The following is a 14867-nucleotide window of genomic DNA, read 5'->3' on the forward strand; positions in this document are numbered from 1 at the left end:
AATGTATTAATTAAGTTTATTTAATTATATTTGCATAATAATATTTATTTTATAATTATTTATATTTAATATTAGCGAACGTATATAAGACACTACGGTTTTGCCCAAATGAGGTTGGTCATAACTAGGTTTGCCCGGTCAAAAGCCGAAATATGACATTTTGCCCAAGGATTGTGGGCAGTTCGCGTTTTGCCCGGGCATTTCTGAGGTTTGCCCGATTTCGACTTTTGCCCGCAACATATATATTATCATTGGGATATTTTTAATAACTTATATTATAAAGATAAACGATAAATGCGAGTAGATTCGGTTTAGCATAATATTATAGCGTTAATAGTACTACGCCCATATTAAATTGCAGCAAACTACATTACTTTCCTGCATAGAAAATTGTCGTGATACATATTATTATATGTTTTTCATTCTGCCGTGTTAAAGTTTCAAAACGCTCGCGTACCCAAAATTCAATAAATAATAAGGTAAATTCCAACAGAGCAATTTATTTAATGCTTAAATAAAACACTCAATAGACAAATACTGACAATGAAAACGAATCCAACCGAGTTTGATATACTATTATAACATTATATGTATATCTATTATGTATATTATATTACCCAACGTGCAAATACTTCACGAAAGTGAAGGTTCATATTATACAATATTATATATACTAATTGAATTAAGACAAAAATCGACGATTCAAGAAAGTCTACTGCAATAATCAGTTTAGCAGCTATATACTGCAGTATACCACTATATAGCTGTAAACGATTGAATGTGTCTTAGATGAAAAATGTCTATAAAATATGTATTGAACTGATCACTGGACGTGCGTAAAGTTGCAGCAGTACTGCACTGGCACACTGCAAGAATAGGAAAACGAGAAAATGCAGCCCATCCTACCATGCAATAATAATATGATGTATACGATGTGGTATATAATAATAAATAATAATATATGCAACCTACGATTACTCGTGTACATCTATATTTATGCCGTAATACAACCACCAATTATTATCAAATAACCAGCTTATGTTAATTTAAGTAAAAACTTCACCACGAAGTAAAATACAAGTGAAAAAATTAATCAATTAATTAACAATTATAATGTTATGTTTAAATTCGAAGAATGTTCGATAGACCATAAACGTATAATGAAATAAAAATATAAAAATAACGAATAATTCATTTAGTTAGTTTACAGACCACAGTAAATACAAGCAAACGTTGATTATTAATATTTTTACTCTACATTTCCAGTGTCCTATCCATTTCGACTAAAATAAAATACATTTTATTAATCAGTACAATTTTATATACGTAGGTATAAAAACTACTGCCAAACGATTTCAATTATATGAATGTAGCATTTATGAATAGATACGTAATAAAAATAATATTTTATAGGAAATATTATTTTGTATTATATTACTTACTTAACGTTATAATAAAAAACAAATGAAAAAACTGATAACCATAATGGTGTTTTTGTATATTTGAAATATTTCTATTGCTATAAAACAAGTATTTCTAAATATAATTATTATACACTGAATAAAAATTATAATTATTACATTTTTGAAAAACTTAATTGAGTTAAATTAACAATTTATTGATTTCATAATAATATATAATTTCGTTTTAAAATGTACATTCATTTGAATGTATGTCAATTATTTATAATTCTTATTTAACTGAAATTTAATAATACATTTTAAAAATGTTGAATGAATAATATTATTTATACGAAAATTACGTCTCAGAGGAAATCAAAATCCTATTATAGCGTCAAATTTATCCAAATTAAACAAATAAATTAATTTGATTATTTTTAATTAGTATCTATATACCTACTATTTAGCTAAACATAATTTTTTTCAATTCAACATTTTAAATAATATTTAATTAAATCTTAAAACCCGCGCAATTTATAATACCAATAGTACATTACTATTTACTAGGTACATAAAGGTTTCTCGCATTTACAAGCATAATTACAGTTAAGTAGAGGCACGAACTTCTATTTTTTTAAGATATAAATTAATTTTCATACTCATTGATCTCAAAATAATTATATTTACACTGCTACTAGTGCCTCTGTATTGCAGGTTAGGAATAAGGAACTCTAGTCCTTGCCACTTAAGTGTATTTTTTAATCATTTAATGTCTGTTTACGTTAAGATTTTTAATAAAAAAATGATTAATATATTAAATTATTTATACTTGCAGTTATATGTTCCAAACATTATATCTACCGACTATCTAATATGTAATAAAACTATTAAATATAAAACCAAAATACAATAAATACATACATCTTTAAAGTTGTTATCTATTAAGGATTCATCAAATATATCTATTAGCCACAAATATATAATTTATTTATGTATCAATACTGATGAACTATTTTCTCGTTTGTTAGCTGTTACTATTTAATTAAGACACGGTAAACTAAATTTAAAGTTATTTAATAATTCACAGTTCTCACTACGGCACGTAAAGCAATATAAAACATTTGTATAGGTACATGCTAGCTACAAAATAGTTTCGATTTTAGTTTAATACCAATAAATAATGCTATGGGTAAAATCTTCGTCTATAATGATGAATCATATATATTATACATAAATTCAAAAATACAAGGTAAAATTGCATAAATAAAATGAACATAATATTGTGATTGAATACCGAATAATAAAATGATATAAATTATAAATATATAAAATATGTACGTACACTTATACATAATATTATTATGATATAGATTATAATTTATAGAGTTATAAAAACATCCATTAGTGGGATGGTACTGCATTCGTAAATTACTTACAGTAAACGATAATTATAATAAAAAATCATTGCTATCCATACACTGGTCTATGGGTTATATCTTATAATTACTATATAAAATATAGAATAAATAATTTTTTATTTATCACGTAACATTGTGCTGATTCACAAGAATTTGATGATACAAAATCAATCAAAGAATTATTAAGTCCTTAATAATACTTAGTTCCAACACTCGCGTATGTGATCTAGTGGTCAATATTCGATGACTGATCGTTTTGAACAGTTGTGATGTTATATTATTGTTATTCACCCTGATAGACAGTTGAATGTGCTACAAGATTGTTTTTCGTAAGCATTAACAATTCAATTACATTAGCAAGGTGGGACTACTCTTCGATTCACTACCTTGCGGTTACGGCGATAAACCAATAGAAATAACTCTATCTTAGGTATTATACGTAGCATGTACTTTTTAAATTATTTATTTATTATTCATAACTACAATAATAATATTAAGACCATTAAGATAAAAATCAAATAAAGCCATTATAAATCAAACTTTACCACCCTCATCATTTTCAATTTTAACATGTAAAATACTTAAATACTTTATATTTATTTCTATACCTACTATATTCTTGGTTCAAAATCTTTAAACTGATTCAATTCATTTAAATAACGTTTTTATTACAAAACATTAGAGACACGAATAAATATGATATTTAATTCCAAAATAATAAACAATTTATTATATATAAGTATTGTAATTTGTAAACATATCGATGGCCAAGTGACTATAAAAGTTATTAATCACAAAGAATTCATTTTGCAGAAAAACTATTTAATGTTTTTTAATATTTCAAAATATTATAACTCGTATTATAATATTTTGTTTTTCTCTATTTAACAGATTTATTTTTAAGATGTTCTATAGATAACATAGTATACTACCTACTTTTAGATTAATTATTTATTTTACCCGTAATTAGAATGTTTTCATTAAATTTAAATGAGACTTGTTATAAAGGCATTGAAATTTATTTTTTGTCAGGACATACGATTTTGATGGACTTATTATTATAAAAAGTAAATTTTAGAAAAATTTAAATAAAATAACAAGTTTTGACAAATTTAACAAGTCTGAACTTATTACATTTGTTTACTTAATTTTAAGTCTTATTAATTTAAGACTTGTTGTATATGTACACTAAAAAACCCTATTTTGTACTAAATACAAAAAATTTAATGAATTAAAAAACTTGTTTACAGTGATATTAAACTAATAATATTCAAAATTATACAATATGAAACTCTTCTTATTATATTTTTTAAAAATCAAAATTATATGTGATATAAAAAGATACAAACGTCTGTTCAATATTTTTTTAGTTTTTTAATATATACATTATACAACTATACAAGTATATAACTACAAATTGTTGTTATAATTTTATAATATATATGATTATTTTTAAGTTTTGATTTCATCTTAAATAAAACGATAACTATGTTGATGTAATATTATATTATATGGAATGATTAATTAATTACCTTTAACATTCACTGTTTGAGTAAAGCTATTTAATTTATTAAAATATTTGAAATAAAATACTTAGTGAAGTGTAAGTTATGAAAAAATAAATGTGAATAAAAATATGTCATAAATAAATTACTAACGTAACCTCTAATATCCTATATTTTACATCCTAACCCCAAGTTTATCGATTATAAAATAAAATAGTGCACGTTTATATAATATTATTTAAATGTTGACAATAATATTATGCAAAAAAAAATATGCAAACGTCATTTTTATTAATTTTCTTCGCTATGTATATTTACAGATTAAAAAAGATTCAAAGGTTTTTACTTATCTGATATATCATATAATATTACACATACCTGTATAAATAGGTTCATATAGAAACGCTTTTTAATTCTATATTTCTAACCCCAGTTCGTTTTTACACGTATTCTCGTATTCGCAAAGCCACTTAGCCCAGGTCATGAAGGGTTGTTATTGTGAACACAGAATTACGAGAAACATAAAAATAATGAACGTATATTAACCACACGAGATTTCAAACTTTATGTCCACATAAGATAAGTGCTACAATTTGTACGATGAAAATAAATAACTTTAGATTTTCATGTAAAAAATGAAAATAAACTAAACTCAACTATGAAAGAAATTCAGAAAAATTTAAATGTCTAAACACTATAAGGAATACTATATAGGTATATAATAAATATTAACTTTTACATTAATTTACATAATAATATTATGTAGTAATATTACTACAAGTAAATACGTAGTTAATATTAAGCACTATAAATTATCTTGATCAATTTTGCACATTGGAAAGCTAACTTTTTCTATGATAAAACAGAATATTATATCTATTAACATTAGATAATATTATATTTGAATCAAGCCACGTGTATAATACAATAAAAATTGTAGTTACTTAAATAAAATAATCACCTATTTGGTTTCTTTATACAATAACTATACTTGATAGTTGATATTATAACTATATTACATAGTTTATAGATTATAGAACATAACTTATATTATACGTGCCGACGTACATCATGCTTCGATTGTTACTTCCTTCATCTGTATTGTCAGTATTTATTTAAAATTCTCGATAATATGAATAACAATTAACAAATAATAAACAGAAATATTAAAATAATTTACTGTAAATTTAGCAAAAATATTATTTATTGTTTTCTTTTAATCTACATTACGATATCAAATTAATTAATTGTTCATTATTATTCCCTATAACTAGGTTGTTATGAAATTATGTTTAGTTAAAGCCTTAAAGTTGATAAGTTGAGCTAATATCGTAGTTTAAATATATTATTAGGCCAAATTCAAATACTGAATGATGAATGTAAATATTTAATTTTAAACTTTTAAATTGTACATAGAAACCAAGAAGGTTATGTCGTTGCGTAATTGAGGAACACATTTTCTTAAAATAACTCGTATGATCATTTTAATGTTTAAAAAAAAAAAAAAAAATTTTAAAAAATGGTAAAAATTAACTTCCAGGTTAAAATAAAATAAGATTAGAAACTAAGTAACTATCTCAAGTATGTATGCAATCATAATGTAATGAATATAGGTATTTTTCACATTGAAGTTTCACTTAAGTTAACTGCAAAAACTTTTCATGAAATATAAGTCTATAAACATAATAAAGTAAGTAGCAGTTCATTAGATAATTTATTGTTCAACACTCGTCACTGAACATCAATCATTCTCGACATAAATAAATAATGATGTGTTTTGTTTATTTTTAAGGAAAAATATTTTTCGAGAGAAAATTCAGAAAATTATTTATAAGTCAGCACTTATATAACAATGCTCGTTGATGAATCGTCCACACTAAACCAACAATACAAGTATTATAGCAAAGGTATAATATATGATTTAATCTATTGAAAAATGTATAATAAGATAGCTGTTTAATAATACACATATAATATATTATTATACTATACATATTATATACCTACTGTAGATAAACACGAAATATTTGATGTAAAATGTACGGGAAATACAAAAATTGAAAGTTTAACTTTGTAATCATACTTTTAAAAGACTGTTCAATCATATAGCTGTCACAACCTCATACGACTTTTTTTTAACAATTGCTTGAAAAGGTGTCTATTCACTTTAAGCTTCTGAAAATCTGAAATTGCTTCTCACGAATAATATTTATATGTACAATTGTACAATCAAAAAATTGATAAAACGTATTCATTCTATCATAACAATGCCAGCTCGAAAATAACCTAATGCTAATAACAAGGTATTTCCTAAAATCAACTAACAGACAAAATAAAACAAATGTCCTTTATAGATACCCAATTTAAAATGAGGTTTGTGCAAGTTTATGTTATAAATAAATATTATATTACTACTCATTATAATAACGGTTAGATAAACAAAAACAATTATTGACAATTTAAAAAGTCAATTATAAAATTATAATGATTAATAACTACCATAATATCTATCTATATGACTATGTATATGTATATTACATACAAATATGTAAATTGATTATAACAGATATAAAATAGGACATAGGTATGTTTGTGCTTATACATTGAATAAAAGATCAGAACACTATGTGGTAAACCCAAAAACACATAATAAACACTACCTTTATCTACAGTTAAAAATTGCATGGGTATTATTCAATATAGGACACGACATTTTGTATGGGTTGAAAAATGGGGCCGTTTGTAAAAAGAAATGTTTTTTCCATATTTCTTGTGAAATACTCATTGTTTATCTTTTGTAAGCAAACAGTTAAAAAAAACCAAACTCTTCTAAAATGTATAGAGAACATGCACACATGATCAGCGCAATAAATATTACTAGACATTCGTTTAATTTATAAAATATCAAAAAATAATTACTAAAAAAAAATATTTAAGAAATTGTATTTCACAGAATCAAATTGAAACACGTTACTTTTCATACAGAACATATTATAAAGGTTAAATACTGAAATAGTGTAACTATATGGGCGATTACTTACTACTATTGAAAGACCATTACGTCATTCAATTTTTTTAAATCCCATACCAAATTACTATTTTTTTCTTTAATTTTACTAATTGTACATTTTCATATTTATTTTTAAATTAAAAATGTGAAATCTACGTTAAAATTACTTTTGATTTTATTTATTGTTTATATAATAGTATAAGTTTATATATTTCAAACTAAATATATCAACTGTGAAATCATATTATTTATTGATATATTTTTTTTTTATTAAACATAGAAATTTAAAAAGAACAATATATTTTATTTAATACTGATAACGAGATACCAATATTTTTCATATTAAGTCTTAACTTTTAAGATTGTTATGCATCACACAAATATTCTAATTATCATTAATGAAATGACATTAAAAATACCTACCACTATAAAATCACATCATCATTATTTTTCAATTATAAACCATATTAATTTCAAAACTATGATCACGATTATTTTATATTTACAAAGAACAGATACTATAATATAAATTATTAGAGTGAAAAAATAAAGACGATTTAAATCGTATTATTCACATAAGCTCAATACTATAAAACGGAAGTAAAACTTTTTTATCCACGTATACAAAAAGCTGAAGACGATATCTGTAGTTTGTACGTAAGATTTCGTGCAGATGCCTACGGTTGTTAAAGCTCAACGATAACGTCATACATTATTTTGTTATAATACACGTGAAAAAGAAACAAAATATATCATAAAGCAATTTGTAATGCTAGTAAAAGGATAGCTATGAATTTTACATGGTTATTTAAAATTCAAAAAGCACTATAATACATTGAGCTTATCAATAATAAACGGAAACATTCGGCGTACCGAAACATATTATGATTATATCAAGTTTAATACGCGGTGTATAGTCAATATAATACATTATATTATATTATGTATATACAATACAGGAATCGAGCAAAATTGTTTTCGATAATAATCGATTAAATTATCGAGTGAAATATTATTATTATGTATTATACTGATGCATATAATCATATACTATGTATCGTGGTAGTTGGGGGAACATACTGCAGATAACTTTACCATACATACATACATTATATATATATATCATATCATATAATCTACATTCTACATCACAGGTACTCGCCGATTCGTGTTTCCATATTTCGTTTCAAAAGTAAAAAAATCGTTTCAATAGCGATAAACTTTTTTACAATGCTACTTAGCATAATATATACGATGGAGCGTATATTGTCGTCACACGCGATGGAGCTTCATCAGTATGTAAAGGTATAGTCAATTTATCCGTGTGTATATTTACATGACGTATTTTATTACTACCTCAATTCATCCTTAATTCGTACTTTACAACTTTTGCGCATCACCGCGATCCCCGCATCCAAAATGTATAATACTATACGTAAGTTTATTATGCGTATACGCTCGAGGAAACGTGAAGTCTCGTCGAATACTTCTTAACATTCGTTTAACGGATGACAGTCATACGATTTTTTACAACTTAAAACGATTACATCAAGAGTAGAGTGATGTATAAATTTGGCAGTGGATACCGTGAATATAATCCCCCCTGATTCTTTTTATATTTACAAGTTTAATTTAATTTAAACCAACAATTCCTTATCCCTTCCTGTGAGTACATTTTAATTATGGTAAGATTTTGTTTTAAAACTTCACCTAATATAAGAGTAGAAAGTAGGTAATACAATTATTATACAAAATAAAAAATCTACTTAAATAAAATTTTTCATTCACGAATACAACGAATGTGTTATCTCATACAAACGTACAACATACCTAATTTTAATTCATAAATTTTAATTTTGTATTGTTACTATTGTTGGTTATTAATCATATTAGAATGAATATTAACCAAATTATTACTTAATTTTTTTTTATATACATAAAACTATATAATTAATATAATATATATATTATACAACTATATTATTATCTGTTATAATATATAAACAATACATAAGTAATATTTGTTAACAAACGTAGTAAAATAAGTACCTATGAAATATTTGAGATCATTAAGTACTACTAAAATAAAATATGATAAAATTGCCAAAAAATGTCAAGATCACTGACCAACTGAATAGATAAAATTCACTGATCACGACCACTATGTGCATACAAAATTTGTTCTAAACCAGTGGCTGTTCAGGATATCCCTAATAATAATCCAATAGAAGCCTAAACATTTTTAGAGCTTAGTGGCCCACCAGTGGTAGCGGTATTACCAAAACAATGTAATTGAATAATATAACGTCTATATAGTGTCACAGTAAGCAATTCCATAATTAGAAATTATAGTCTGTGAGGCCTCTAGCTGAGGCGAAGTCGAATATAATAATTATATATATATATACGAGTATGTGTGTGCTAAAATTCAGGCTTGTTAGTTCTATGAACTGCATATTTTTTTACCCATATGCTTTCGTTTTATAGTAGACCAAACTAAAAATCCGGACTATACGATGGTCGAACAGTGTATTAACAAACGAAAATTTAAAATGTATTTTTTGTATACTTCGTCGATTTCAGGGAAAAGTGAATATTTTATTGGTTTTCATACACATATTAAATACGAGTATATTTAATATTTAAAAAAAATTTATATTTTTTTATTTATCTATTTATATGAAATAGTATTGAATAGAAAACTCAATATTATTTTACATAGGTATGTATTGTCATTGTCAGAGTTAAATATTAATTTGAGACTTGAGTACAACGATGCGATGTACATTTAATTTATACCGCACTAATATGTCGAAATATATTCACCTTATCGTAAATCTATTTATTCTTTATTTGTTAGTAAAATATGTGATATACACGGTTGTCATTTTACAGAAATTTTTTAAATATTTTTTCGATTTAAAACGATGTTAAAATGCTAACCAGTTTTTTGTCATACTTATACCTAAATATTAACTATAAATTTATTTTTTCATATTTTTAAATTATTTGTTTAGTGTGTATTATTAACAGTACAAAATGTTTTTTTTTTTTTTGGAATGTGGAATAATTTTTTTTGTATATTGTATATTCAACATCTTTTCATGTAAATTTTACAATTATTCGTACATATTTTGCCTATTAAAGCTTCTATAACTTCCAAGCCCTATATGCAGATATGTATGTATATGTATGTACATTTATTAACTATTAATCTATAATTATTAACTATTGAAAAGCAAAACTTTTGGTGATAACTTCTGTGCTAAAGTTTTAAGGGCCTAAAAGCGCTCGTACACTCGTTCTCACACATTCACCTATGTAGTACATGTGCACGTTTTAATTTATTATACTATATAAGTACTATAATAATATTAAATAATACACACGAAGTGCATCACTAAGATATAATTTGAGGTTTACGTAGTGTTTTACCAGATGAGAGAATGATTCACTAATTACGCTCGTCGCTCAGTCTTTTTTGTTATCTTTATTCTTTATATTAGATTAAGCAATTATTCAAATCCTGATTATTACAAGAATTTTTAAATGCACTTACTTTGAGATTTTTTGTTCTACTCAAAGAGTGTAAATATATGATACAAATATAAGTTTTTTAAATGAATCCCATCTTTTTTAATTGTAAATTATTTAGTGGTCAACTTTGTTGAAAATGTTGACGTATCAAAATCAAAATTTTTATTTTATTTTATGTACTAATGATAAGATACGCGAGCTGATTTTGAATTTGGTTTTAGAATATTAGAGGTTTTGGTGACTTAAACATTTTAGTAATTAATATTGGTCAATCAACATATTTTGTAAAAATTGTCCAAATATAATGAACACTTAACCCAATATTACATCTGTTTTATGCGATATTTTTGTAATATTTTTTCTAGTAGGACTAACCTAACTATATAGTATATTCATTTTAATAACTCAAAACTACTTGTTCGAATTTCAAATCGAATAAAAAAAAGAGGTTGAAAAACAGAATTTTGTATCACAAGAGGACCTCGTTTGAATAAAATCAAAAAATCTCAATCGTTATGGTAAAATATATACATGCGTTTAAAAATTCCATAAATCAGAATTAAAAAAAATGTATACTATATATTAAATGCAAAAATAGAAGTAATAAGCACGCTCGGCGAATCATCTCGTGCAGTCGAAGTGAGCTCAACTTATACGTAATATATATATATATACTATATAGGTACTATATATTGTGATTGTTATAAATAATATTTCGTACAACCTGCAAAACGTCGGCAGTGACGGCCGGCAGCTTGTACGGCAGTCCGTACGGGTGCGGGTGTTGCGGCGGCAGTCTGGTGTTGATGGCGCCAGTCCCGAGCACGTTGAGTTCGGGTGCGGCGGCCGGACCGGCGTCTTTGACTTTTAAATTGCTCTTGAACGGCTTTTTGGCGGCCGACGACGAGGACGACGACGACGACGACGTCGGTTCGGCGGCGCCGCCCGCGAACAGCTGATGCTGGTGTTGGTCGAGCGCGAACGTGACGCGTTGCGACCGGCCGAACGAACCGCGGCCGCCGGACGACGAGGACGACGAGGACGCCGACACCTGACGTCCCGCGGCCGTGAACATGTCGGCTTCGGCCACGGTGACGGCGGCCGGCGGGGGCAGCAGCTCTTCGGCGGACGCGGTCCGCTTGTTGACGAACATCGGCCTGGACGTGGCCTGGTGCTGACCGCAGTTGCACGACGACGACCGGGGCGGCCGGCCGCAGTCGGCGACCATGCCGCCGCCGTTGTGCATCTGCTGCATGTGGTACGCCGAGACGGCCGGCGGCGGCGGCGTGGGCGGCAGCCCGGACGGCACGATGCCGGAGTTCTGCAACTTCGTGCCGGCCGCCTGGAGTTTTTCCTGGATAAAGGCGCGTTTGGCCCCGAAGTCCGGGTCCCGGGCCGCCGCCGCCCGGCTGCCGGACTGCATGGTGTGGTAGTGATGGTGGTGATGGTGGTGGTGCACGGGGTTCCGGCCGTCCGCGCTCGAGCACCGTTTCGTGAACTTTTTGCGCCGGTAGTCGAACGACGGTTCGCTTTGCGTGGACTCGACGTCCGTCTGGACGCCGGACGGCGGGGCCCACGACGAGCGCACCGACGACGAGAGCAGCGTGCCGAACCTCGACTCGGCGAGGTTTCCCAGCGATTGGCGACGGCACGCGGCGTCCAACGTCGCCGACGAGGGCAATATCCGCGGACACGGTTTGGCCACCACGCCGAGCGCCTCGGCCGCGCTGATTTTCCTGCCGTCCGACGACGACGACTGCTGCTGCTGCTTGTTCTGCTGACTGTTGACGGCCAGCAGTGCGGGCGACGAGCACCGGCTACCGGCCGATAACCGGAACGACGACCTGCCCGAGTCTTTTGCCGGCGGTGACGAACTCTTCTCGTCCACGGCCACGTCGACCGGCAGGCTGCCGCGTTTCTCGGTCGGCGGCGAGGACGCGGCGGCTATGACGGCCTTTATCGCGCTGTCCGAATGGTGTCGGACCTTTTGCGGGTGTACGTTCTTGACCGGCGACTCGATGGTTCGCACCCATATGTCCGCCGCGCCATCGTCGTCCTCGTCGTCGTCGTCTTCGTCGTCGTCGTTGCAGTCGTCGTCGTCTGTGCTCTCGGCCAACGTAGAAGTCCCCGAGTCCACTTCCACGGGGAGTCTCTGGTCGACGATTGTACCGGTGACGACTGCCGTCGGTTTGACGGCGCATCCGTTTTCGAACTTGCTGATCAACGCCGAAGCGGACAAGTCTTCGTCCGGCTCGGCGGTCGCCGGCGGCTGTGGTATAATGGGCGGCGGAGGCGGTGGCAGGGGGTTAACGTCTACGTCCGGAACAACGGAACGAGGCGGCGACGGTGGCGGTGGCGGAGGAGGAGGTGACGGAGCCGTGACGACGGCCACCGGTTCCGGTTTCTTGCAGACCGGTTCCGCAGTAGGTCTCTTGGCCGGCACCGTGGTCAGTCTAGTCTGCTCGCCTCTGGGCGGCACCGGCGGCGGTTTCTGTTTGCCCGTCGTCGCCGTCGTTCCTTGCGCCGCTGTAGCCGTGGACGTCCTGACCGGCGGCGTCGGAGCGCCACCGTTGGCGCCGCCGCCGCCACCGCCACCACCACCGCCGGTGCCGGAAAACGTGTGCAAGACGGACGCCGGCACGGGCGTCTGCAGTTGTTGCTGCGGCGGACGGTGATCGGCGGCGGCGGCGGGCGAGGCCGCCAGATAAGTGAACGGTTTTCCGAACGCCGCGGCCGGCCGCATAGTGTCGACTATACTTCCGGTGACGGACCGTGCAAGAGATCACATAAAAACCGCGAGTTCGGAAGCGGGCGTACGGACGCGGCGGCGTTGGCGTATGGTGCGCGACGGAGGATCGAAAACACGGAAACGTATATTATGCAGAGGAGATACGATGACGCGGCGTACGCGCGACTCTCGCGAAAAGCGGAAAACGTCGTCGGTGCACGGTGGTGTGCGCGCCCCTCTCGAGAGAGCCGCCGCGTGCGTTTGCGTGTGTCGTCGCGAACTGGGGACCCGACGCGAGCAGCGCGGACGGCAGTCGAGCGGCGGCGGCGGATCGAACGGCCGGCCGTGCGCATGACCGTTGCAAAGGAGCCGCGACATGCCGCTCTCCGAGGCGGCGGGACGTGCAGGAGGTCCCTTCCGTGCGTGCGCGCCGCTGAGGAGTAATACAGCAATTATACCGTGGAAACCTCCCCGTCGCCCGCCGCCGCCGCCGCCGCCCCTTTCGCGCGCGGCGATATTCTGTGTGTATATATATTATCGTATACCGTCGCCCTTTCCACGCGGCGATGTCGTCGCTCGCCGGCCGCAGCAGCAGCTTTTCATCTCCAAAAACGAATATTATATGTATTTTACTCGGCGCGAAAAACCTAACCTATAACAACACGTTACGTGCAATATCACCACACTATTATTATTATTATTATTATTATTACGCACTCTCTTTCGATATCGATCAACTTGGATATACATAATGCACGACACGCCACGCGCGCGCTATATACACATATATGCATGGCAGCAACAATATTATATTATACACAACACACTGCCGCCGCCGCCGCCGCCACTGCCACCCCGAAATACGTCGTTTTTTTTATAAATATGTATATATGCGTACATGATGATAGTACGACGAGATCGAGAGCGTATTGTTTTTTAAAACATTTTATTTTATTTTTTATATTAATCGTGATGTGTGTGTGTGTGTGTGTGTGTGTGTGTGTGTGTGGAATATGTTTTTATAGCTTTTGAGTAGGTATACACATGCTTTCGTTGACGTTGTCGTGATTTTTATTGTCGTGTTATTGCAGTAGTTATTGTTATATCGACAAGTCCTAACACACACGCACACCTGTTTGAAGTATATTATTTAGGAAGTTTCGATGGAACGTCGGCATATACTGCCGATGACGATGTAGCTGTTTTATTCCCGCCAGCACCCAGATATATACGATTAATGAATAACTCCGTAAATACGTAAAACGCGAT

At 32.5% G+C, this 14867-nt stretch overlaps 1 protein-coding gene across 1 annotated transcript in view; it reads right to left on the bottom strand.

The window, feature by feature from the left end:
- LOC114124687 (uncharacterized) overlaps positions 1 to 13887 on the bottom strand; it is a 176482-nt gene extending 162595 nt beyond the window's left edge. The window contains exon 1 of the mRNA XM_050198755.1: positions 11595 to 13887. Coding sequence (XP_050054712.1) covers positions 11595 to 13613 — 2019 coding nt within the window. The 5' untranslated portion in view covers positions 13614 to 13887. The remainder of the gene's footprint in view (positions 1 to 11594) is intronic.
- Positions 13888 to 14867: the final 980 nt, after the last annotated feature.

The sequence above is a fragment of the Aphis gossypii genome, chromosome 1 (genome assembly GCF_020184175.1).
Source record: "Aphis gossypii isolate Hap1 chromosome 1, ASM2018417v2, whole genome shotgun sequence".
In the NCBI taxonomy this organism is placed as follows: Eukaryota; Metazoa; Arthropoda; class Insecta; order Hemiptera; family Aphididae; genus Aphis; species Aphis gossypii.